The following is a 27,105-nucleotide window of genomic DNA, read 5'->3' on the forward strand; positions in this document are numbered from 1 at the left end:
CGGGAGGGAGATGCTCGCTGTCACTTTCCCTCATCCCCACGCGCCGCCCCCTGCCCTCCCCCCGCGCCCGCCGCCGGCAGTGCCCCGTCCCCCGGCGCCGCGCCGCGCGCTCCTCGCCGGCAGCAGGCAGGGCCGCGCCGCCGCCAGCCCGCCTCGGCCCTTCCGCCCGCTCCCCGGCATGGCCGGGCGCTGAGGGGCGCCGCGCCGCCCCGCCTCGGCTCTGCCCGCTTCTGCCCCGCCGCGGGGCTCGGCTCTGCCCGGCTTCACGCCAATGGTCCAGAGCGACATGGCCAAATCGCCTCCCAGCCCGGCGCAGGAGGTGCCGATGGAGCTGCTGGACAACCCCCTGCCCGCGGCGGCAGCGCAGGTAGGGCGGGGGCGGCGGGGCCCGGCGGCACCGCCGGGGCTCGGGAGCCGGGAGGGGCGGCGGGGAGCTGCCGGGGCGCGGCCCTCGGCGCAGGCTCCGCGCTCGGAAAAGTTTGGCACCCGGAGCGCCGCCGGCCCCCGGGATGCGCGAGCCGGGAGAAGCCGGCGGCTCTCCGGTGGGTGGGCGGGTGGCACGCGTTGCGCCCGCGCTCGGCGCGCTGTCAGTGACAGGTCCTGGCCGGGCTCCCCGCCCCGGTAACCTGTTGGTGCCGGCCGGGTGGGAGCGGAGGGGCCGAGCGGGTTCCGAGGCGCCGATGGGAGCTCCGGCAGCAGCGGCGCGGCCGCCTCGGGGCTGTCCGAGCGCTCAGGTGGTCGGGCGCCGCGGGGAGAGGGCTGCGCTCCGAAAGGTGGTTCCTGTTTAATTGAGGAACGTTGCATAACGCCTTCGAGTTTGCAATAGTTGGCTACAAAGACTTTCGGTGCTATTTTTAAACCCACTCAAAGGGTGGTAAAATCCGATTGCGTGCGTTTTAAATTGTAAACATGCTTGTTCGAGCTCGGAGTTTTTTTCCTTTTGAGGTGGCAGTTTCATTTGCTACCGCCGAAGCTTTTCCTGACGCTTTAAGTCCTCTGAGGTGGTTTGGTGCCATCGCAGGAGCGCCGGATTGCCACGGGAAGACGCTGCCCGTCTGGCACAGGAGTCGCTAATTGCTCCATGGGCGCTGGGAGCGGTGACAGCAGAGCAAAGCCCGGCACTGAAACGCAGTTGAGATGGGGCTGAACAAGTGTCTCTTTGGCTGTGGATTTGTCTGCGGTCTCTGAGCGCATTTTGGTAGGGCCGTATGCTTTGCCAGCCTCTCCAGAAGCAGTGGCAAAGGAACTCGTTTTTGTATCTTTTCAGCCCTAAGTGCAGAATCGGTGACAGTCAAATCGGGTCAAACACTGATCGTAAAGCTGATTTTCACTCTCCATTCCCTTTTCACTAGTTATAAAGAACCTCTGTTTAGGGAGGAGGATAGCTTGCCAACACATACATTATGTGTGATTCAGGTAAAGTACTTCTATTTTATAGAATTGGTTTCTGAACACCTGAAGCCAAAAAGCCAATTTTTAAGATAGTGGTGACACAGCTTTTTGGTTGAGTGAATAATTTTCAGTTTTCAGAACCAGACTCTGTCAGTCAAGACAAGAATCGTGTCTTCTTCATAGATATACATATATATATATATATATATATATATACACACATATATATGTATGTATATATACCCTAGACCTACATAAACCCTTTGGTTGAATAATAATGTTCACCTCATTCCTTAGCATGCTCTGTATTGAGAGGCAATTATTCTGATCTGGGTTTTTGCTCCATTAACACAATTTCCAGAAAATCAATATGGTAAGATCTTCCTGCTTTAGAAAACACAGTGAGAAGGAGAAGCTTAATGAGAGTGAGTGAATGATCAAGTAGGTTGCTGACAGTTCCTCCAGCTGTGCCCACCTCTATCTTTTTCACTGAGGCGCTTATGTATCAATCCTAGAAAAATTTCATGCCAAGTAGTGCGTCAGGAAGGAAAAAGCCATGCGAGCTTATGGAGTGATATCACTTCTCAAAGTATTCTCTCTGAAGTGCTACTTCTGGTAATTACAGTTAAGGAAAATATAATTGAAGAGCCTCTGTATATTTGTATCAAGCCTCAGGATTTCTCTTACCCAAGAATTTTACTTTTGCAAAGCTGAGTGTTTCTTTTAATCTGGCTGTACATCGTGGTCGATGCCTTGGATTGTGCCTGGCCATCAATTTTGGCCAAACTCATCACTGCTTGGCAGAGGTGTGAATGCAGTTAACACTCTGGAAGCAGTTGCTCTTAAAAGATGATTAAATACATGAACTGTTCCTAGATAGTCCCTGCATATAATCTATTTCTTATTTCTATAGTGTGTTTTTCTAACAAGATCTGTAAAGGGAATAAAATCCCTGCAGGTGTTGATCCTGGTAATTGTACCATGATCTCCCTGGGAACTTCTTTGCAGTGGGGGAAAGTGTTCATGTTTCTGTATTACCTAGAACATTGTGCCTTTTAGGTCTCTGTTACTTAAGTACGTAGTTCTGGGTGCTCACTGTGAATCCTAGTTGAGGCAGGGTTTGTGTCGTGCTTTTTGCTAACTGGTTTGGCCAGGTGTGTGCATGTGCTGGTAGTGACACTGTTCACTGTGCTTGTGTCTGTGTCACTGCAAAATAGCAGTTTTAGGTGTCACCCTGTTGTAATAAATTCAGTATCTGATTTTCAGGAATCATAAAACAAGCAAACTGTTGAACGGGATCAGTGGTTGATAACCAGTATCTGATTTTTGAAAAATCAACTTCATTACCATCTTAAAATCTTTCTTTCAAAAACCTCTCAGACCTAGAAATCGGAATCCAAATATGTAAATGAATCATTTTAATTAATGCAGGTGCTGGCAATTTGTATACAGCCTATTGCAACAGGGCATATTAATGCCTTTCGTGGTAGTTCTCGGTCCTTCTTCTCTTTTTTTTTCCCCCTCATTTAATTTTTTTTTACTGATCCCGATTCAAAGTCCATCAATTCCCAGGAATCACCAGATGTAATTTCTGTTTTCTCATTCCACAACTTCCCGGGTTATGCTATAAGTACAGCCTTTGCACTCAGGTCAGTGAATTACGTGGGATATTTCTAAGACAATATAAGGAAGCCTCTTAGCAGGCAACAACACGCTGCCTTGTGGAGGGAGGAGGCATCGTGCCCTGGATGAATTCTTCCCTATTCCCCATTATCATTTTCCTCCTGTTCTCTTCCTTGCCTTCTTATCTATCATCTTGCAGTGCAGGCTCTAACAGCCTGACACATTTGAAATGAAAACAGTTCCCTTCTTAATTGTTTTCTCCATCTCCTTCACTCGCGTTTAGATTTCCTCTGTGGCCCGCTACTATTCAGTACCCCTCCTGGCCCAAAGGCTGCTGAGGTGGCACTTGGCATGGACAGGGGCTGCCCAGAGCTCGGGGTGCAGCGTGGGGTTGGGATGGGTGGCCTCAGGTCTCATTCTATATTGACCTTGAATGATGCTCACGGGAATTTTGGAGCAGTTTGTGTTATGACGATTTGAGAATATCAGTACAGTTGTGGGCCCTGCCCTGCAGATTTCTAGCTGTCTTTTCAGCTGCATGGCACCGTTCCATCCCGCCTGTCCCGTGGTGATGAGGGACTGGCGATACATTCCCCGCGGATTAATCACACTGCCCTCTGCTGCTCCATTTCAGCTAAGCTGATTTATCAGGATGTGCAGCGCTTACCTACTCTTCAAGTGAACGTTTGCAGCAGTGTATCTCTCCTGTCTAACTAAAGAGAATGCCTTATACGTGACAAACAGACACGATTTGTATCCCTTTTTTCACTCGCACAATCACAACACCCTTTCTCAATAGAGGCATATAAGGCTTTACTCTCTTCTGGTAGCATCCCTGCAAGCCAGATGTGAGAGCAGGACCATATATGAATAAAGAAGAGAAGAAATCAAACTAATGCATTGAGCTTTTCATGGTTGTGGGCAAGAGGCAGTATTTTCTCTCTTGATGAGGTAACCTCCTTCCAGCATTGCACTCAAAAATATATTTTGATAGTCTTTGATTAAAGAAAGCCCTTCAACTTTCAGTTGTTATTTTTCTGATAATCCTTCTCTGCTTTTAGGGTTTGTTTTGCTTTGCCCAAAATTCACCAGTAACAGGTAAAGATGCGTGATTGTCTCATCCAGACACATTTCTTTGCCGCTCAGATGTTGCACATCATCAGCATCTGTGGGCTATAGTTACTGTTTGCTTTTTTTTCTTAACATTTTCCTAGACTGCAAAATCTCTGTGAAGCAATTTAGCACATTCATTCCTAACTTCTTTGAGAGTTAGCCATTTTCTAGAGGCTATCTCTGTTTTTGTCTTGTTTTGTCTCTAGGTTTATAATTTTGAACTGTTGTGGATGAAAAGTTCCTGTACGCTTCCAAGCTTGACTTCTCTGGAGTCTCAGTTACTTTTCTTCTGCTTCTTTTTCTCAGTTCTTTTCTGTGCCAGGACAGAAGAGTTTCAAAATAACACAAAGCAACCCAAATCAGCCTTCCTGTCCTGCAGGGCAGAGGGAAGCTTTTCATAGGCAGCTGCTGTTCCTGCAAGTCTTTTGCAAAGACAGGTCCCTTTTGTGTGTAACAGGAAGAAATAAACTCATGGGGAGGAGAAGGCGCATGGCCTGCAAATGTAGTGTCTGATTCTAAAGGCTGTGGGAGGCATGGTTGAGTTTGGGCTCAGGCCTCAGTGTCTGCTGATGTTGTGAGCTCAGTTAGGAGCAGACGCTGTCAGTTGTGCAGTGGAGAGATGGGCAGCAGAGTTTGACCAACGTGATGTCCTGAGTCTCTGGGAAGAGGAGAGCAGGTCAGGTCCCCCACCTGCTGTCTGCTGAAGTGGAAACTACTGGGTGCCCTGACCTGGGGCCCCAGGGGGAGTGTGGGAGCACAGGGAGCTGGCTCAGATGTGCAACTGGTGAGAACTGGGCTATTTCTGGTGGCAGCACTCAAAAGGCTTTATTGCAGGCCAGCAGAAAGGAGTACCAAAGATTTCTCGGCAGAAGTGGTTTCTTTTCAGTGAGAGAAAAAGTGACATTTGTCAAATATTTGTATTGGGATGATGTATGCAAGTTTGGATAAGTAATTTTATTTGTGTTTTGTTGTTTCGTTGGTTAGGTATTAGGTTTTAAAGAAGGGCTGTTGAATGGACTTGACAGCCTCAGCATTTTAACTTGGTGACTATGGAGAGCCTCACTTTGATAAGATTTCTCAAAGGATTGCTGCTCTTTTCTGTATTGTCATCATTGCAAATGGTGGTTTTTTTTTTTTTTTTTTGTTTTTTGTTTTTTGTTTTTTTTTTGAAAGAAATCCAAGTTTTGACACCTAACTTTGGGATTCTTCTCTGCTATGGGAACGTGAGTCTGTGCTCTGTAGGCAGCTTCCTCACTGAAGGCATGTCACAGGGCAAATGTAGGGTGACCTGAAACCCCAGCTCTGGGAGGAAGGCCAGCCAGGACACATTGTTATATCCAACATTGCTCTTTTGCCTCTGTTCCAGTGGTGAGATGGAGTTCAGGAGTCCTGGGAAGCTCAATACTAAGGCCTTTTTCTTTACCTTTTGGTATTCTTTTGATCCTTGACTGGTCATTTGTTCATTTGAAGTCATGTAAGCTTTGTTCCAGCTCTGAATTTTTGTTTTCTGTTTTTGTTTTGTTTGTTTTTTTTCTCCCTGTTTCCTTTCTGACATCATTTTCTATTTCAAGACTTAAATCCATTTCAGTGACTTTGATGCCTAATTCTTCTGCTCCTTCTTTTACTCTTTGAGTAGGTCCAGCAGAGGGAAGCTTTCCATACGTGGCTTCTGCCTCCTGAATTTATCTTTGTGTTTAACCATGGCATCAGTCTTGATGGCTGGTGCTATTTTATCTGTTATAATTAGTAAAGGCTCAGGCTTACTCTATATCTGTTTCTCTTTGGTATAATATACAAGTGGGAGCAGTTGCTGGTTAAGGCTTTTTTCGGACTTTCCCTGAACATCAGTTCCTTGGCTGTGGATAGCTGACAGTCTGAAATGTTTTATCACCTCTTCCAGGTGATAGGATTTTGATACAATGATCAAGCATGCCTCCTGCTTGTTTTGTGTGTTAGAGGATTAATTTTACAGATAGATGCTTTTCACGTCTTGAGGCTGAACCTCATTAAAATGGGAGGGTTTCACTGAGCAGTGTTAATCTCATCTGTTTGCAATAACTTGAGGTAGCTGTATATGAAACTGTTAATTACTAGGAAACTGCTGTTGATGCCTGTAATGCTTCATATGATTCCCGTATTTTGTTTGATTACATGGTCTGAACAAAGGTTGCGTGATGTACTTGCACGTCAGGGCTGGAAAACAGAGTTGTCCTTTGCTTTGTTAAGTCTCTGTTGATGAACTGCTCTTTACAAGATGACTTTGGTAGTTTTTTTTAGGGCTTCACATAGTCTGCCAGGTATTTTAAGAAGCTGTAGAACATAAATGTGTGTGGTTGTGTTTCTTGTCTCTGGCAGCTTCACTGATTTTAAAAGAACTTCACACATCTGACTAATAAACCAAGCTACAGTTTTCATCCTGTAAACACTTTCATGTATACAGATCTTTGTGTAAGGAGTGATGCTGAAATCCAGTGAGAATGTTTCCTTCAGCAAACTTCTTATATAAACAGACTTATGGTCAAGACTGGAGCCTGCTGTATTAAAATGAGCTGGGTTGAGTTACAGTACAGGATGGGTTTAGGGTGGTTCTGGTGGGCAGGACTACTGTTTTTAAGGAAGGTGTCCCAGGTTACTGCTTTTGCTGGCCAATGCTCACACATCGTGATTCAGCCCTTTATTTTTAGCTACATAATTACAGCCAACTGCTGAATAGAACATAGATTAGACAGCTGATTTTCATAGGGAAATCACAATAACATATTGGGTTCACTGTGATTTCCCCCTCCCTCCCCCCCAGAATTGCATGTATCTCGTAGATTATGTGTTTATTTTTTCTTTTGGTACAAAGTTCTTGTTTTTGCATGAAGCTCTTAAGGAAAAAAAATACATTAAAAAACCAAAGCATAATGAATAGGACAGGATGAATATTCATGGATCTTCACATGACAGAGACACTTAATCATTTTTTGAAATCTGTTTGTTTGTGGAAGACTTATCGCATGTTTAGAACAAAGTTTCCAACATTTCTGGCTGTGGGAATAGGCTTGGAAGACATAGAAGACAAATGTGATCCCAGATTGGTATCCTTCAAAATAACAAGAACAGCCGTCAAATCAGCCTTTTCTCACATGCTGAAGCTGTCCTCCCTTTCCTCTAACTCAGAATCAGTCCGAGCAGGAAAGCAGCTGCACTGTGGGCCCCCCCTGCAGCCTGCCATCCTGTCCGACATGTCCTGTGTGCAAAGTTGGCATGCAGCTGGTGCCCTACAACAGTTTTCACTTATATGAGACTGAAACAAAAATGTGCAGGCTGCTGTGCATGGAAAAAAAAAAAAAAAAAAAAAAAAAGCAAAAAAAAAACCCAGTGACTGAAAAATCAAGATAAGAGCACATTTGAAGTGGATTTGGGCTGTGATGTTGCCTGAAATGAGGGCTTTTAGTTGTTGCTATGCAGGTAGAGAAGCAGTTCGTCTCCCTGCTTGCAATGCTTTTTTATTCTGGTCTTGTTCAGTTCATCCTTGTAAATCTGGGTCTATTTTGCTTTTGTAGTAATTTTTTTTGCCTTATAAAACTGAATAAATGATTTTATAAGTAAAGTAAATATTAAAGAAACTGGTTATAATACAGAAATGTGATTGTGGAAGAGAATATATGTTCACTGTTCTAGTATATTTTCAGGGATTACATAGCATTATAGTATATATACATTACGTATGAAATTGCCTAGTTCTTAATGTAGATTCTTTATACACTTGAGCTACTATGTGAATAATTTGAATCTTTATTTTTTGTAAGCATGTTTTTGTATTCTTCCACAAAAATGGAGAAAAGATGCTCAGAATGTTGACAGGTAATGGTGCCACTGTAGTTGCTTCAATGATAGCAATTTTTAACTACTGGCAAATTTTGATTAAAAAAAAAAAAAGTGTTTTTATTTAAAGATCATGCGTGTTAAAGACAATCTGTATATATTGTGTGTCACCTTAATATTCTATCTTACCATGTGGAAAAAAGGTGATTCACAAGGAACTGTCTAATATAACAATAACTGGAAAATTCCTTCAATAGTTTACTGGCAATAGCGCTTCCAGTCCACACTTTATTCTTACAGACCTGTAAAATCCTTTGTAGGATCAAAATTTTCTTCTTTTGCTAGAGATTCCTTTTAGAAATACAACCATGCACAATCGTTCCTGGTTCACTTTTCAATTTATATATCATGACTTACTGAATAATCAGAAAGTCATATTTTCATCCCCATGATGTGCACTATGCTTTCTTTCTTTTCTTTTTCTTTTTCTTTTTTTTTTTTTTTTTTTTTTTTAGTAGTTCTGCCTTAAGCAACATGTCATTAGCACCAGTTCCTGTTCAGTTCAGTTTTCACAAAATCCCAGAAGAGCTGAGGTTGGCGAGGTGCTCAGGATCCACGTGGCCCAACCCCTGCTCCAGCAGGGACACCCAGAGCAGGTGTCCAGGGCCTCTTCTGGGCAATTTCTGAAGATCTCTGAGGAGGAGACTCCACAGCCTCTCTCTTTTTGTAAAAATCATATTAATTTGGCAAAAATGTCTTTGCCGTAAATTCACAGTTTGGGAGAATATTGTTGCTCTTAAGTCATTGTTAGCTCAATCTTGTAGCACATTAAATTATTTTGCGGAGAGTCAGTGTCAGGCTGGCAGATCTATTGTTTCTTTTTAAAATACTGGTGTAATGCTGGAGTCTAAGCAGAGCTCTGAAGTCCCCCAGAGTCAACATTAGTGGTCTGTGTACAGCCCGAGGTTGTTCTGCTGCATCTCTTGGAGGCAAGCTATCTGCATTTGTTGATTTGAAAAATGATCTTACTTAGTAGTGGCTGTTTGTCATCCTCCATGATTACTTTTGGGCTCTGATGTATTCTGTCATATTTAATATTTGTTAGCTAAGAGTCAAAGCTCGGACTTTGAAGTCATGATCAGTAGATGTTTCCAGCATGAAATTTTAACTGTGCCTCTGAGCCTGTCCTTTCCTACTATGAAAGCTGATGGGACTTGTGCCCAGAGCTCTTTCTGGTGTTCTGCACACTGCCCAAACCCGGGGAGGGACACGCTTGGTGCACCCAGGCAGGGTTTCATCCTGAGGCTTGCTGTCTGCATTGTAACATGTTTGCAAGCTCATTCTGCAATACACTGATCATAGTTTTCTCTTTGTTCCTAAACTCAGGGCCAATAGCAGCTTATGGCCAAAGATGGTGGAATGATGTGAATGCAAGGACTGAGAGTTTCAGAAAATAATAATGAAATAAATGACGCAATTACTTAGTGTAATGTAGTGGGGGGTATGAGTACACTAGCACACTATTAGCAAGGCTTTTTAAAGATTATTTTTAAAGTGGCGTGCTGTAAATAAATCAGTGGAATTTCTGTAATGGAGTTTTTACTCTTTGGAAAAGGATAGTGAGATAGTCTGGGGGAAGACATGATACAAATCACTGAAAATTCAGCATAGAGGTGAGAGTGGCTGCTGTAGTTTTGCCTTGCTTTTTTTTCCCCCCTAACTTATTGTGGACCTTTAAAGTTCAGTGATGAATGCAAGATGGGAGCTGAAATTGGGCATATGCCAAAGCAGACCTTGGAAGTGCAGAGAAAGACCCTGCTTATTGCTGGGGCCTGTGGGAGGCATTTAAAGACAGGCGATGTGAGCCAGAGAGACAGATTAGTAAAGTGACCTTTAAAGCAGAGTGATGAGTGACAAAAAAGTACATTTATCAGTCTCAAGGAAAATAATATTTGAAGTTGTCAAGACATGGTTTCGTTGCAAGTTTAGATGAACTTTAGAAATATGACTAGATATAAAGGGCTGTATTCTAATGTGGTTGTGCAGAACAAATCTGCAAGACTGTTTTATCTGGAAATGTTTGAGGTGGTCACAACATAGTTTACTGTCATTCTCCTAAAAGTGGTTGCAAATAGCACGGTTTGGAACTTGCCCGTGTTTTTTTTTTTATTTGTTTTTACTTTTATTTATAGTATTTATTGATGGTTTGTATTCATCTCACAGAAAAAAACTTTTTTTTTTTTTTTTTTTTTGAAGGTGGTCATTTGCTGTATTTCTAAAACTTAGTTTAATCACTTCTACTTCTTTCTCCTTTTGTCTTTTTGATAGATTGAAACAATGCTTTCTCAGGTATACATATCCTTCCAGTTTCATATTCAGTTCTTCTTCATCTATTATCCTACTTTTCCTTAATTTAACTTTCTGTTTTTTTAAGTTGTCATTGTTTTTATGTTTATCTTCAGTTCATATCTTCTAAATCGAGAAGCTATTGGTCACTGCTGTTCCCTCAGCTGACTTGACTCACAGCTGTGATGTTCTGGAGGCTGACCCATTATTGCCCATCTTAGCTTGGGCGTTTAGGCGAGCTGCAAAACAAACTGTACTTCTTAGTCAATTTGACTTGTGTGAATAGTACAACTATACAAGTTTATAAATGCTTCTCTAAACCTGAACGTGAAAAAATAAACATCCAAAGCTCAATTGGCCAAATCTAGCTTTGTTAGTGAGCACATATGCATGAGCCCCATCAGTTACTTACTGAGCACTGTTTATCAGCTGGCACAAAGCTGACTATTTGAAGCTCTGCTGGCCTAGTAGTCAATGGTAAAGCTTGTGCTGAGAGTTGTCTGTGCAACATAAACTAACATTGTATCCCTAATCTGTTTTTCTTTTTTCTTTTAACAGTCTTATGGTAAAGGGGCAAGAAGAAAAAATCGGTTTAAAGGATCAGATGGGAGTACATCTTCTGACACTACCTCTAATAGTTTTGTACGCCAGGTACGTGGTATCGTGGTATTCAGCTTTTATGTCTGGAGGACTTGGTGTTAATGTTCAAATAATTGTCTTTTATACATTGTCAAATCAAAGAGTGATATTGTAGCCTGAGGATTAGTACAATTTGTCTGTCAAGACAGGGAAAAATATTTGGTTGCTGTTGTTTTGATCTTGGCAGAAAAGTACTTTTTCACTTCTTATTCGTTTCCATGTATAGTAGTTTTCATTATTTTTTTCTGTAGTGCTGTCAGGTGATTGAAGCTGGAAGAGGAGGTGGAGTCTCATGGCAGTGCCTAAAGTGGCAACATTTGAGAGAAAGCATCAAAACCTACTAGTTCTGGGGATTTCCTGCTTAAAATAGTGTTGTGCAAACAGCACTCACTGCTATGCTTTCCTCTCATTGTTATTTAAAGGCATGGTTTGGAGGGGAAACTCCTGGCAGCATTGTGCCCATCAAACAGGTGCTGAAAGGCCAGGAAAAGCTGAAGGGGTACTGCAGGGTTCCATAGCCTGTTCCTGTGCACGTGTATTTGAGACCCCTTGTTATATGGAGCCTCATGGGTGTTCTAGACATGGGTGGGTGTTTGATGAACAGCTTGATTAACTTGATACAGCAGTTTGCCTTTAATGAACAACAGGGGTAATGAAGAACATGTTGAAGGATCTTTGGCTACAGACCTAAGAGAGCAAACTTCTATATGCTTATGGTAGTGGACAACTCAGAGAGCACGAAGGGTGCTTAGAGCTGTACCACAACTGCACCTATCCAAAGAGCCAGAAATACACTTGTTTGTGTTCTACAGATTTAAGTTGTGACATTACAAATGTAGACTTGTCAACTTTTTTTTTTTATTTAAGGGTTTCTGGAACTCAGGAGTTTTAATTGCAGAGTTTTTGGCTTTACTATAAGGAAATGCCCGACCTCTCTCTCATCCATCTTGTCTTGCAAGTGTCTCAGTTTCAAACCATCCAGTGCTATTGCATTAGTTGTTTCAGTATGCATCCTCTGTTTGCAAAAAGTGTTCTGCTTTGTCCTGTTGTGATCATGCTAGCAGGTTTTGTGATAGGCCATGGATTTGAAAGAGAGAGGCCTGTCAGATATAGGTGTGAAATACTACTTGATCATAAGAGTTTGTCAGTGGCAGTGGACAAGATGAAAATGAAACCCTGGATCAATAAATCACTGATTTATGGCATTTTGTCCTGTTAAAAAAAATACTCTGAAAAAGACAAAGTAGTGTTTGGGAGTTGCAACAGATCTCCCTGTCCCAAGAATTCTCTGTAAAGTATCTGTTTTGCAGTTTTTCTTAGCTCCTCGTGGATACTGAGCTCAGCTTGGAACATTTTTAGCAGAGAAAGAGTGTTTATTTTACACCAGCTATGCACAGCTCTTTGACTTTCTTGTCTGCTTAAATGAGGCCTGAAATTACTTCTAAGTATCTCTTCTTGGTATCATTCGTAGGAGCAGGGCAAGGAAGATGGATCTTCAAACTCCACACAGATGTTGAGTTGGATTACGATAGTCAGTGGAGATCTGTCTGATTATAGCATGTGGGGAATGATCCATTAAAATCTTGAAAAATGGACTTATAATTCAGGGTTGGTGAGCTATAGTCTAAAGGAGTCTGTATAATTTCCGGGGCTGTGAAGGGAACATAGACTACAAATACCTCAAGTGCAGATTTTTACAAAGAGTTTTGTATCATTCTCTAAATCCAATTTTAGTAGTTACATAAGTGATACAACAAAAAATGACTGAAGGGGGGAGGGGTGGGGAACTGAGCTGCAGGGAAAAATCAGAGATTTAAGAGATTGCTGAAGCAAACTCAGTTTTGATACGATATTATCAGTGAATATAGTGAAGGGATGATAATGGATAAATACGTATTGTAGTGTTGTCCCAAACTAAAAGTAAAAGATAAAAATCATGCAACATTCCTAGCAAATCATGCACAGGTGGAATTTGAGTTGTACCAGATGCATAAAAGTGCATCTTCACAGTTGGTGCAAGGAGGTTTATTTCAGACCTTAGATTGCATCTTCAGCAGGCTTACCTGTCCTGGTCCTCCTGGGACTACTTACTCTCTCTTATGCTAATGAAGATATGCCCCATACATTAAGCAGAGTAGGTGCAGTTGCTTTCTGCTGGCTCAGCTGCTCTACCCTTCCCTCACTGCTGCATATTGCCTTCTCTTCATTTCTCTCTTGGAGAGTATTTTACAGTATATAAATGAACTTAATTGTTCTGCCATAACCTTTTATTTACAGCAGAAAAAATGAGTCTAAGACTTTGATGAAGTGTATGAGTACAGCAGATAAGTAGAATGGACAAATTAATCCAAAACCAGTACAACCAATAATAGGATTTATTTTGTTTTATTATTACCTCAAAACTGGAAAGTCAGTTTTGGCTTGGTGAGCTGTTTTTAGGTTTGTTGACAGTAAATGTGATCTGCACATGAGATGCACGCAACCTGACTTCTTTCCTTTCATCTCACTTCCTTTCATATTTACTTTGGAATTTATCCTGCAGCTTTCATATGCACCTCTACAAATACTCCCATCTATGCGCAAGAGTGATTCCTGGAGTTGTCCTGATCATTTATTGCTGAAATCTAACTATAAACAAGAAAGAATGTCTGTAAAGTCCTTTTGAGTCATCTGCAGCTGGCCTGGCCTTTCACTGGGTGAGCTGGGAAAGGAGCAGGTTCTTGCTGTAAGCGCTGCTGGGACGTGGTGCTTTGTAAGAGAAAATATGTCTAGTCCTGAAAAAATGCATAAGAGCAATGCACTGGAAATACTGTGCAAGAGCAAGTTGGAAACAGGATTCAGTCATTTCAATCCGTGTGGGTGCTGGCCATTTGAGCTAAAGTTACTGTAGGAGTAGGCAGTCAGTGTCTATTACTTGCACTGCCAGAACTTTGTGTTTGTGTTTTACCGTCTCCTTAAGGACACTTGCACCTCTGGCTCTGGTATGTTCCTGACATGTTTCCTGCACTGCATACCAAGTGCTACAGTAGTAAGAACAGTGCCAACTTAGTTTTATTTGAATGAGAGAGAGAACAAAGCAATATTTTATTCAAATTGCTTGAAAATTGCTGCTGTTGTATAAGGAGGATGAAATGCACTCTGCATGACCCTGTGCACAATGATCTTTTCCATTGAAATTTGTTTTTCAGAGAAATGAAAAAGAGCAGAGCCATTTATCCAGTGTTGTTACCGGTACATATAAAAGAAGCATTAAGCTGAAGCAAGAACAATTTTACACATATATATAAAATCAAAATTTTAAAGCAGTTCTTTTCAGTGCAGTTAAATCTCATCTGTACTGTGAACTTTATCTGTTGATATGGATTTTTATTTCTGTTTTTCGCTTATGATTCTGAAAACCTATAATGTTTTAGGAGGATGCTTAGGATCATATTAATATATGTGTTTTGTTTTTCTTTCTTTTAGAATTGTTTGTTTCATTTTGTCTCAAGTATTACTTATGATGTTGGAGCATTAAGAAATAACAGCTTGGACATCCTTCCATTTGTGAGCAGCTCCTTCTTAACTTTTCAACAAAGCTGGAGAAGGAAGAATTTTTTTTTCCTATGTTATGAATTCATATTAGCAATTAATTAGTGTATTCGGGAAGGAGAAACACTATGTTATAATTGACTTCTAGCTAACTTTAATCAGTTGTCTTTAGGGAGCTAAAGAACATTGTGTTTTCACCATCTTTTCTGAGGTTTGGAGTGATAAGCAGCTTGTTCTTGGGGTTAGCTAGGAAAGACTGAATTGGATCTGATCTGTACTTGCTGCCATTATGACTGATGCATGGTAATGATTTTGTTCCCAAGGGTTTTTTCAAAATACCCATCAAACAAAATATTTTGCAGACAACACTGTGGCACTTCCCAGCAACATTATTTTAAGCAATTGCATGTTCTGATAGCATTACATATTTTGTACTTGCACTTCTGGACCTGCCTTTGTCAGGGTTTTATTTTAAATCCTAATGATTAATCACAGGGGCAAGTCTAAGTTGTTGGGATTTCTGTGTATCGCAAAGACAGATTAGGTTGTGAAATAGACTGTGTGCTACAGACATGCTTACTGAAATATTTAAGGTTTTATAAATCTGTGGGTTTTTTTTCTGCCTCTAAATGTTGGCTCGATGCCTGTTACACTGTGTTCACTCAAAAACACAGCTATAAATAATTATGTAGGGAATTCATTATTCTTCTACTTTTTTCTCTAAGGACATTTGCCTAGCTGTAATTACCTATTGAATTTTATGAATGGTAAAACTAAGATTTGCACTAAAATCTATTTGAAAATATTGACTTAGTTTTGTTCATAAACAAAACAAGCCTCTTAGCCTTGAGTTTACCAGAGAACTGGGCCGTGTCAGAAAGGTATTCTTATACTTTTGATTTGCTTCAAGATACAGAGCTTAGCTGTGATTTACCTTTTTGTGAGGGAACAAGCTGCTGTGTGCTGATCCTACGCGCAGGCTGCCAGTCTGTGCACTTGCAGGCTGAGCCACAGAGGTCGTTTGCACAGCATGAGAACTAACACTGGCTTTGGTCTAAGTATGCAGCATTAACTTCTTTTGCTAAAAGCTGCCTATGCTTTCTCTGATGGGCCTGTTCTGGCTTCTTGAAGACTCTGCGTAAACGAGATTGTAGCCAGCCAAATTATCTAAATTAAAAAAAAAAAAAAGGCTCTTTTATGACTAAATATATTCTTACAGTGTTTGTGTTCCTCTGATTATGAGATGTGTTTGGCTTGCAGAGAAAAAAAAGGAGCTTTTCAGGTTTGCATTTAGCTTATAAACATAATAAAACAATCTGTGTCTATTCTCTAGAGGTATTTTTCAAACACTGATTGTAATACAGAAAATAAATATCTAACATTGTGATTAATTTTACCATCTTTTATTTATGAAACTAATGCCTGGACATATTTTCTTAGATTCTTCTTGTCTTTGTTCTAATTGTACTGATTTCTCACTGAAAGCAATGCCAGTGATGTCTGTGGATACGTACTACGACATCTGTTTATTTGAAACAGATTAAAATTTTTTTTTTGTAGGTTTCTAATTGGATGGAATTCTAGCATCATATGGTCTTTACTGTGAAATACAAGTTTTGAAGGGAATATAGTTTACTTGGATAAAGCTACCTAGATTTGAGGTTTGTATACAGAGTGTGATTTGGTATGGCTTTGTTCTATTGACAGTAGTGAGAGTTGCCAAGCTTTGCTTTTAGGGCCAATGACTGTGATCATAAATCACAGTCAGGCAGTGGAGTTTCAGGGTGATGTGCTTCTTGCATCAAGCAATATTAATCAGTCTTTAGTCAAATCCTGTGAGTTTCTGTTTATTTTGGATAAAAAGTGATATGTCTCTAGGAGTAGCACTAGAGTAAGAAAGAGAGGGTATTTTTAAATTTATTTCTTGTCATATGAAGTATACCAAGTTGTTAAAAGAAGAGTGGGTGAAACATTTAGAGCAATATAGGGATCCGTAAGAACATTTCAGATTGGCTGTTGATTTAGAGTTTCATTCATGGCTGACACCTCAGTTCCCTAATCATATGCTAAGAATTAGTTATATAGAGAGCAGTAGGAGGAAAAGATATAGGAAAGGAGTGAGTTCGGAGTGTGTGACTGGAGGAAGGAAATTGGGAGGGTAGAGGGGGAGACTTTCCCTTTTGGTGGCAGTTGTAAAACTGCTCTTCAGGCTCTCTGTGTACATGGGAAAATCACAGTAGGCTCATTGAGCTACACATTTCCTCAAGTGTAGTAAGGGTTTGAAAAGTCTCCTTTTTTGGCCTGGAGAGAATAGAACAGATGCCCCTATAAAGCATGGGATTTTGGCATGAGTGGCTGGAGGGGAGATGGCTGAGAAAAATCCCGGCGGAAAGGAAGTTCATCTGCGGACTTCAATTCTTTCATGGGCCCTTTTTGCCTCAGATGGTTACTAAGAATAGAAAACAAACTGCTGCCATGTGTTTAAAAAAAAAAACAAAACAAACAAAAACAACAACAAAAAACCAACACCCTCTAACTAAAACAAACAGGCAAAGCATCATTAAAAATCTTATACATCTGTTTACTCTTTCCATGCCTCTTGTAGCAGGGTATGAGAAAATTACAGGGGAGAACAACTAAATATAATACTTTATTAAAAACCGAAGGCCACCTCCTTCTAGCCTTGAGCTGACGTGTGGTGTTACTTTCAGTACAGTGAAGTCTACACAGTCTTTCCAAGCAGCAGAGGGAATGATAACGTTTTGAAGATGGGGTCCTTATTTGATTCTTCTGAAATGACTGCCAGAGTTTCTTGTGAGATGGGTTGGGTGGGCAGTGGGTGTTCTATCTGACAGGACTCACATGGCCTCCTCTGAGAGGATTTGGAGGTGCAGCACCTGAGGTGGTGGTGGCAGCTGTGTAGGTGATAGATGTTGGAATTTATCTGGCATCTGTGTCTTTGCTGCCTTCTCACATGTATAACCTAGTTCTGTTCTCCTTTGGGCATACCAAAGAGAGCAGAAATGTATTTTTTTTTTCTGGCTGCTCAGACAGCACCCAAGTTTACTGGCACCACGTGCATCTCTTTGTAGCAAGACATTTGAAGGCTGTGACAGGACTTTTGTGTCTGAGAGCCCTGAGGGATTTCTGAAGGTTGCAGGTGACTCTGGTCCATGGATACGGAGCATGGGTTCAGCTCATGTCGCAGATGTAAGGTGTTTCAGGCAGATGAGCAAACTGGTGGAGAATTGCACCACCTTGGCAATTTTGCTGAATGTACCATTGGAGACTTCCATTGTGGTGCATATTACAAGGAATGAGTGGAAAGGCTGGAGCATAACAGTGTGTTTCTAAGGTTTTCTCTTTGGCCAAATATCCTCATGACTGGTGATTGCTCTCTGGCAGTCTGTCTCTCGAAGCTTTATATTAAGCAGTGTGCTTTCATGACCTGAATATAGTAAAGCCTTCCAGCTGCTTTGTGAGCCTCCATGCCTCTCTTTCTTGATGTGTTTGATGCAGCATAGTGGGAGCTCTGAGGGAGAAAGGCTTCATAGTTGTAAAGAGTTAAATCAGAATTAGAAAATAGGATTGAATGAGAATCAAGTGGTTTGTTTTATTTTGGTCCCCTGCTTATCCCAGGAAATTCACTGTGGTTTCTGGTTCTCGTGTGCAGCATTGTCTAACTTGAAATAATAATTTTGAACACTGTGGTGAGATTTAAGGTTCTTTTATACTATCATAGATGTTTTCTAACTATCTTAAGCCTTACAGAATATCTGCAGTGGGACAAGTTTTTCATTGCATAAGTTTAATTGTACTTAATGCAAAGCCTGTCCAAAAATAATTTATGAAGCTTAATGCAGTATTTTGACAACATTTTCTTACAGGCCTAGTTAGTTGGAGTAGATTTGGTCTGGGATTGTTTTCAGACTTTTCTTTTTTAAATGGAGCAGTCTACTGTAAAAAGTACTTTTTCAGCAATATGTTGGTTTTTCTTTTGAGAAGATATTTTAAGTAATTTTTAAAATTCAAGTTCCTACTTATATGTAAATGTGCTGTAAACATATCTGCAGACTTAATTCTTTTTACGGAAAAGTAACTTTGAAATTATTTTTGTCACTTTAAATACTGTATTGATTTTGAGGGCCTGTGCTTGTGCTGCATGATTTTGACGGGGAACAAATGTCTGACCCAAAGGAACAGATTGGTTCTCTCTAGAGGAAATGTCATCTCACACTCCAAAATGCTAATGGTTGGAGGAAGAGATGGAGCCTGGTTGGCCACTGTGCAAACTGCTTCCCATTCTCTTGGTGTCGAGTAGAGTCCTTCCCATCTCTGTTGGGGTTCAGGCAGTGAGGATAGGCACTCTGCAAATACCAAGAGATCCACTGGGTTTTTGTCTTTCACAATACCATTACATTCCTGCTCAAACTCAGGAACCTTTCTTTCATACATCGCTGATCAGATATGCTGCATTGTATACAAGTGCAATTTCTGTGTAATTTCTCATGGAGTTGCCAGTTTTATGGACAGTTGCAGGAGAGAACTGTCTTCTCTTGGACTGTTTAGTTAGACAGTACTTTCAAATCTGTAGGAACATATAATCAGTGTTGAATGTTGCTTTTTTAGTCTGATCTCACTCAGCTTTTTTTTTTAGCTGGAATAGTAGGTGCACTGAAAAGCTTTGTGCTCCACTACTGCTAAAATGAATCTTCAAATGAGTTCACAGTAAAGGCTTTTCCTGGGCATTGAATTGTGGAGTGCACATCTTTTTTTGATAGTCATATAATGTTTTAGTTCCCAGATATAATTGGCTTGAAAAATAGTAAGACCTGAAGCAATCCTAGTTATTATGTAAATCTGGAAAGCTTCCCTTCTTTAGTAGGCCGTATCTGATGGAATATCTGAGTAGTTTTGTCTCTGTTCACATGCATACTGTTAATTCTAGGTTTCACACAAATTGCTAACCTGTATGATAAATGATGGTCATCAGAAGCTTTACCCATAGGACAACAAGGTCTTGGGTAGGAAAGAGAAGTGGTTTTTGCAAATGAGTGGGGAGCTGAAAGAAAGGGAGAAAGGGAGACGGGTGAAGTGAAAGGAGAAATATACCTCTAGCTGCCTTTTATATCTTTCTTCCTATTGCCTCCAGTAGTATTTCCGCATTTTAAGTTGTTTTGCAGAATAGAAGCGTTGGCAAGTGAGAATCATTTTTTTTCCTGCAAGCTAATGAAGTTATAGTATATGTTCGGTAATCTCCCATTACTTCATTTCCAAAACCATGTTGTTAGATGCATATGTCTCTGGAAAAACAAATTGTTCTTTCTCTTCCTTCTTTGACCTTATTTAGTTTTCAGGAATTCTTTTGAAAACAGTAATGTGTCAAGGAAATGTTTTGGTTATAGTAAAAAAAGATTAAAGCTCATTTCAGCCTTGTCCTTGAAATAATTGCAGAGGAAATTGCCTGACTTATTAACAGTATAATCGGAAGTCAATTGGTTTTACGCATCTCTTCTCAACATCAATTTCAATTTATCCATCATCTGACATTTATATTGAAATGAAAGTAAGATGTATTCCTAAGGAGACTTGTCTTGTTACAGTAACAGGTCAAAATAAAATGTTAATGTTTCCCATGCTTATGAAAAAAAATGTTTGCTCAGACTCTATCAGCAGTTTGAAGCTATCAAAGGGTAAAATTTGCAAAATCTTTATGTTCCTGTTATTATCCAAGGAAAGTGAACAGCATTTAAAATGCTTTTACCAAAAGGACAGCATGAAGGCACAGTGATAGATTTGACCAACTCCAATGTTGCAATATTTTGCAACCTGAAATAAGAAAGTAGAAAATGAGTTATCACCTTACACAATAAATAAGCGTGGTGATGAGGTAAAGCCTTCAAATCAGATGACACAGCCAAGAGGAAGAGAGATAGTTTTGGTCTGAGATCTAGGAAGCTGTGATTCATTGGAGATATCTGGAAGAGCTGGCAGTGTACTCTGTGCTTTTCTGGGGAAATGACTTAACTCTTGAAGGCTTAGGATTTTTCTAATCTTGTTTGATTAATTGTTCATAAGCAAGAGCTACTTAAAACAATCCTTATATTTTTTTACACAATGGTCAGCCTACATGTAGTATTTATTTCTTTTAGAAAGACTGCATGCAATATAAAATAACTTGAATTTGCATTGCTAGGTAAAATACTGCTGTGGGTTTGGAAGAGAGAAACTGCTTGAATTTTAAACTGCTGTGTCAGGAGATCAGCAGAATGTTTTGGGAAAGCCTTTTGTAGGTATTGCTTGAACTTTATGAGCTCCTGCACATTCATCAGTAGCACACAGTTCTTATTCGAACCACCGCTTCATCTGCATTTCGTTTTTAAATTTCTTGCTTTGCTGGTCTGTAAACTGTTCAGCTCTGGCTGGATACTAAGTTGAATCCAGCTGCTCTGCCAGAATGTCCTGATGACAGGCAGTGGAGGTGACCAGTGACCAGTCTTCTGCCTTCCTCCCGTTCTGAAGCAAATCTGGTAGTGTCCATTTTATGATGTTGTGATTATTCTCTTCCTTTACATTTATTTCCTAAAGTCTCTAGGTAAATTAGCTGAATGATTTATTAATGCTTGGTTAAAACTTACCTGTTGAAAGCTCTCAATTTACTACAAAATGTCTTTTTTCATAAACCAAGATGATTAATTCTCTGAGATCAAATCCCTTGGCTAATGTGTTTTTGTCCTAGCGTAGCAGTGGCATTCACTGGGTGCAATGAGGTTTAAAGAGACAATTGTAAGAACGGGCTTTCTTACCAGAGTAAACTTTTACAGTAAGATACTTGGGTTGCTTCTATCCTTCCTTTAAGGCAACTTCTCTTCAGTAGAAATAAACGACAGGTTCTCTTACAATGTCCGTGCCTTTTGCAGAGAAATATTTGAACCTTGCTAATATGTCACGTCTGTTGAATTTCAAAGACTTTTCAATATTTCCTCAAGAAAATTCAAAACAATGTATAGATCCTTTTTGATTTATTCCATAGTTTGTGTAAAATGCAATGGATTTTTTTCCCCCCAGTTTAATGTATTTGCCTGAACAGCCTCTCAAATAGGCAGTTATTGTAAATCCTGCAGAAAACCTATGAACAGATTATGTGAGTTTCTCTGTCTTGAAAAAGAGCCAAGAAATGTCATGTTTCTTCCAGGGGGCTGGATTCTTTTATTCCCACTCACAGCTAGGCTCTCTGGTGGCACGCTTGAGAATGAATAATCTAAGTTACAACTTAAACATTTAACAAAAGATTGAGAAGCAAAGTATATTCTGTACACTGTCTGTATTGCGTCTTCTAAATGTTGTTCCCTTATATGCAAACAATACTCATTAACTATTTACAGCCACATTTCCTATAAACCTCTGATGACAGAGGTTAACTTAGAATAACCTTAACTTAGAGTAACTTGTTAAAGTTTTGTAAACTGACTGCTCTTGAATGACAAAAGAAATACTTTTAAAAATTTACATCTAAATTTTTGCAAGTCTATTTGATGTACACATCTCATGTTAACCCATGAACTCTTGGCTATAATGCATGGTGTTGTGGGCTTTGTGGTTGTGGCACTGACCAAGAGGTTCAAGACACCGTGACAGGCTTTTCTGGGCAGATGAATGAACGTAAAGTTCTCTCAAGCCCTTCACGTCAGTTTGAAGATTAATGAGCTATGCTTTTTCCATCAAAATCAATTCCTACAAAAAAATGTATTATGTAATGGTTATCTCAGATATCCTCCTTTATCTTGTATCCTTAGCAGGCCACTTTTGGTATTTTATTTCTTGGAACTTGGCAGAGTTTTCTAGAAGGAAGTAGTAATTTTAGAAAAGACGGTAATAATTCCTTTGTTGTCTACAACTTAGCCTTTAGGTCACCATTGCAGAGAATTCCCATCCCTTATTTCTGGCAATCACTTTGCTAAGTGTCTAGACTGTCATCATCTCAGTTAAATGGATATGAGATATAATTATAATAGGCAGCTGATGCACATCCTGCCTGTTTTGACCCATCTTCTGGCATACTTTTTGAAGGAACCGTATTTCAGATGTTGATAACATAAATGATTACATGGATTAAATGACACAAAGGAAGATTTTTAATTTAAACACTTGCTTATTCCAAAAGAATTTAAAATGCATAGCATTCAACTCAGACCAAAGATGTGAAACTTTTGGAGACAAAATAAAACTATAAATTCATTTGTATTCTATAGAACATGGAAACTTCTTCTGAATGTCAGTTCTGCTTTCAAGCAATGGAACTTCAAGAAATTTTACATGCTTTGATTTTGGATTGTGGACATTTTAATTAAAAAGATTTTTTGGTTCAATAACCGAACATTTTTTATTCTTCCAGCAGAGTGAATGCAACTCTGAATTTACTTAATTTGGCTTCCCTTACATGCTCTAAAATCAATATGGTGAAAAGCAATTTAACACCTCTTCAAAATTTGGTATTTAATCTGATATTCTTCTTTCTGTCAGAAGTTGGCTTTATGCCTTGGCAAAATTTTTCACATCAGTATGGAGCTAAATCTTTACACCGTTCTCAGAAAATCCTTTGGTTTCCTTTGGCATGTAATGTGATGCAATTTTGTTGTTGTACAGCCTGTGCTTTCTTTCAAATCATGGTCAGCTAAGTCATGTGTGTCTGACCTTTTGGCTTGCCTGGGCGGCGCTGTGTGAAGAGGAATTGTGTTGGGCCGCAGGCATATTGGTTGCTCCAAAAGTAATGCTTCCCATTTATTTTTATGGAAACTGCAACAGCTACAGTGAGCACAGTAACTGTTTTTGATGGACCAAATTCTCAGCTACAAAACTCTATTTTTCGACATAGTCACCACAATTAGCTACACATTTTTGCCAGTGATGAACATGAGCTTGCATGCAGTGTTTGTCAAAACCTGCATCAGCGGTGACCCACATCTGCTATCACCACTGCTGAAATGCACCACCCTACCTCACTGTGCTCACATCCACTGTTTGGTGTTCATAAACATTCAGTGAACATCAATGGATGTCAATGAGTGCAACTTTTTCTGCATGGAAGACTTCAATTCCGCAACTTTCTTTCATACATGTTTCCATGTCAGACACCATTCTGTCAGACTGCCTCTCTGTTGCCATCTGTCACACAGCAACAAGATGGAATGAAATAGTGGCAGGAAGGTTCAGCCCCTACTGCCATACCACTGATATCCACCTTTGATGTTGTGGGCCAACAAAATAAAATATGAAGCATTACTTGTGGAGTGACCCTCATAAAATATTTAATATAGTTAATATATATAAGAAACAAAACTTGTTTTTACTGTTAATATTTTTATTAACATGTTTAAAATAGAGAGCAATAAAGACATAAAATTAATAGGACATTTAACCTTATTTTTATGAAACTAATGCATCAGGCTGGTTCAATGGCAGTGGTTGACATTCCTAGCGAGTTCTCAGGGTGCATTCCATTTGAAAATTTGGAGATTCCTATTTATATTGACTGAAAATGAAGTAACAGTTATAAATTGATCAGATCTCACTTTCAGCAATGGAATCTTTTGTACTTTACCTCTTTATCATCAGTATTGTTGTTTCATTGCTAATGTGGGGAAGCACTTGCATGTGATGCACATTTAGCTCAGAGTCACTAGTCACCAGGAAAAACAGAGAAATATGTTAATACTATTGACAAAAACTCCCACAATATTCTCTTGATTAAATAAGAAGGAAACTTCAGTCACATGAACAAGTAGGGTCTGAAATATTATTGCTTTGGCAGATCTTTACTTCGTACCACCTCTGCAGAACAACTGGAAGGAAAATAGTACACAGCTTCTCACACTGACCCCTAGTCAGGAATGGAGTTGATCCTCCGTGGTGTTTCCCCAGGGCTGATTTCAGCTGTAGCTACTTGTACTGCACTCCTGGCTTAATGCATGTTGTTCAGCATGTTGTTCTTGTTGCTCTTGTTTTTCTAATTTTTGGGCTCTGAAACTCTAGCCTATTTAGGCTTACCAGTTCTGTTGATTCTGCAAGCCATCTAAAAATACAGGTAGAATTTGACAGATGAAATTATTAACTTTGCTGTTTCCAAAGTTGCTTTAGTTTTGCATCAGTGAGAAATTTATGATTGGTCAGCATATAATTCTGGGTCAATTTACACATTGGAAGAGACATTTAATTAGCCACTGAATCATCGTGTAGATACTGAATCCCTTTCTTTTATTGTCTGTTTGGTAAGTAGCTTTGGACTTGGAGAAATCTTACTCCTAGCATATTTAAAACTGAAAGAAGAATTTTCTAGGCAGTCCTGTGACAGCACACACAGGATTTTGTATTTCATGTTAAAGAAGTTCACTGTTTAGACTGGTGTTATTCATGGTTATTCAGAACATCTATTTGAAGTCAAGCAGCTTCATTTTACAGTTAATCTGGCAAACATTCACCTCTCTGCTTAGAGTGTCATTCCATGATTTTTCTCTACTAGCTCTTTATAAGGCCTTTTGTAAGATCTCACTAAGGAGTTTCTGCCAGCTACAGAGCAAGTCTTATCTTGGCCTTCCTTGTGCTAATGGACCTTACTCTCAAATCTATTTAATTCTGTGAAAGTGCTATTTTAGCAGACACTCAGGAGTGAGAAATACAATAGCCTTTAGATTTCTAGTAAAACTGGATCATTCTTAAAACATATTATCAGTCATCCCCAAAGCAGAACACTACCAAAATCTGACATGTATAAACCTTTTTCTGTCAGCTTAGAAAAGTGTTTTTCATTGGTATGCTCTCTGCTTCTGAGAGCACTTGCCAGCCTGTAGGATGAGGACACACAGCTCGAATTGGTAAGGTGCTGAAGATTCATCTGCAAATGCCTGTAGCTACCTGCCTTCATGTTCTTGACTGCTTGCTGGAGCCTTGGGGTTGCACAGGATGCTCAGTTTGCGGTATGGGAAAGGGTCTTCTCTGTGGCTTCGGGACACATTTGGTGGCCAGTCCAACAGTAAGGAGGCCAGTGGAATGCTGGTTATTTCTGGTTAAGTGCTGCATGCCACTTCTCAGCCTTAAAGGACCTTAGGAATAGTTATTTGGATGTTTATTAGATACAGCTTAAGCCAGGGCTGAAGATTTTGCTTTAAGAGCCTAATCAGACCAATCTGTACAACTCCTTGTGGACCTACGGAACTTGTAAATTGCAGTGGTAAGGATGTTGGGCTCTTTTCTCTGGTGATGAATGATAGGATGCAAAGAAGTGGTCTCAAGTTGCACCAGGAGATGTTTACATTGGATTTTAGGAAGAATTTCTTCACAGAAAGGATGGTCAAGCACTGGAACTGGATGTCCAGACAAGTGATTCCAGAGAAGTCACTTCAGTGACTCCAGAGACTCCTCTTCTCTGGAGGAATTTAAGAGATGTGTGGATGTGGCACTAAAGAACATAGTTTAGTGTTGAGACTCTGAAGGTCAGGCTAATGGATGTAGGTATTTTCCAATCTAGACAGTTATGTGGACGTAGGGCTCCTCTGTCCTGGTTTTGCCCTGAAGTTTTCAAGGTTGACCCAAACTGCTGTGTGTTTTCAGAAGGTTCTCAGTTTGGGCAGTGGATGGACCACTGTCTGGGTCTGCCAGACATTCCTCCCACGTGTCTGCCTTTTTGACACCTGTGTCCCCATCTTCTAGAAGGAGAAGTCAGACCCTGATTTGAATGAGTGCTTCTGACCAAAAAAAAAAAAAAGGCATTTTTGTGAGGTAAACAAGTGTTCAGTATGAGATAGCTTAGGAAAGAGAAGGAAATGGAAATATTGTGTCAATACAGAGAGTGGTTCCAGCCTTTGTAAGTAGAACACATAGAATATCAGGTTGAATGAAAAGAAGTTTTCCCACTGTGACTACAAACATTTTACCTTGCCTATTTACTGTATAGAATGTGATGGGGTTTTCTGGATAGATCTGATTTGTTTGATTGCTAGCGGTCTGTTACTTGTTAGATCTCTAGGCACTGTAAATGAGGGTGACTGAAACATTTGGATAAACATTCCCTCTTCTTTTCATGATACATCTTTAACATCTATGACTGTACCTATTAATTACTACGAACATTGCATTGCTTACTTGTTTTTCTTGCTTTTCTAGGAGAAAAGGGAGAGCTTGGTACAAATTCAATCTGTACTGTTGCTTAACACAATTTGTATGATTTCAGTGATGCTTTTTTGGCAACAGCCAAGACAGAAAGTGTACTTCAGCTCCCTCTCCAACTAGCAGCATTCCTGTGTGTGATTGATACTCATGGAGAAAGACCAGTTCTTCCAGAAGTTGATTTGTATTTCCTAAATTAGTCTTCTGCTCTGAATTACACTCCAGAAGATGGTAATTTTAGTCCCACTGGTACTGGAGAAATATCAGGGAAACGTGTCTCATTTTGCTGCCTGTGGTTAGTGGCTGTGAAGTATTTTTTGCTCATACCTCTACCTGATGGCCGTACCCTCAACTCAGTTATTTCTGCAGCTGTTTATCATTAGTTTTATCTCTGTGAGTACAGATTCAGCACACACTGCTACAGTGTTTTCTGTGTCTACCCAGCTTTCTTATTTCTGTGGGACCTTTCTGCATGTGTTCTCCTCTATT

At 40.1% G+C, this 27,105-nt stretch overlaps 1 protein-coding gene across 4 annotated transcripts in view; it reads left to right on the top strand.

Annotated features, from left to right (window-relative positions):
- The first annotated feature begins 271 nt into the window (after positions 1-271).
- CACNB2 (calcium voltage-gated channel auxiliary subunit beta 2) overlaps positions 272-27,105 on the top strand; it is a 230,526-nt gene continuing 203,692 nt past the window's right edge. For all 4 annotated transcript variants that reach the window (XM_042816657.1, XM_042816658.1, XM_042816659.1 and 1 more), the window contains exons 1-2: positions 272-367; positions 10,843-10,935. In XM_042816657.1, coding sequence (XP_042672591.1) covers positions 272-367; positions 10,843-10,935 — 189 coding nt within the window. The remainder of the gene's footprint in view (positions 368-10,842; positions 10,936-27,105) is intronic.

Source organism: Centrocercus urophasianus, unplaced genomic scaffold (assembly GCF_019232065.1).
Source record: "Centrocercus urophasianus isolate 14NV4802_14NV808 unplaced genomic scaffold, USGS_Curo_1.0 seq_16, whole genome shotgun sequence".
Classification (NCBI taxonomy): Eukaryota; Metazoa; Chordata; class Aves; order Galliformes; family Phasianidae; genus Centrocercus; species Centrocercus urophasianus.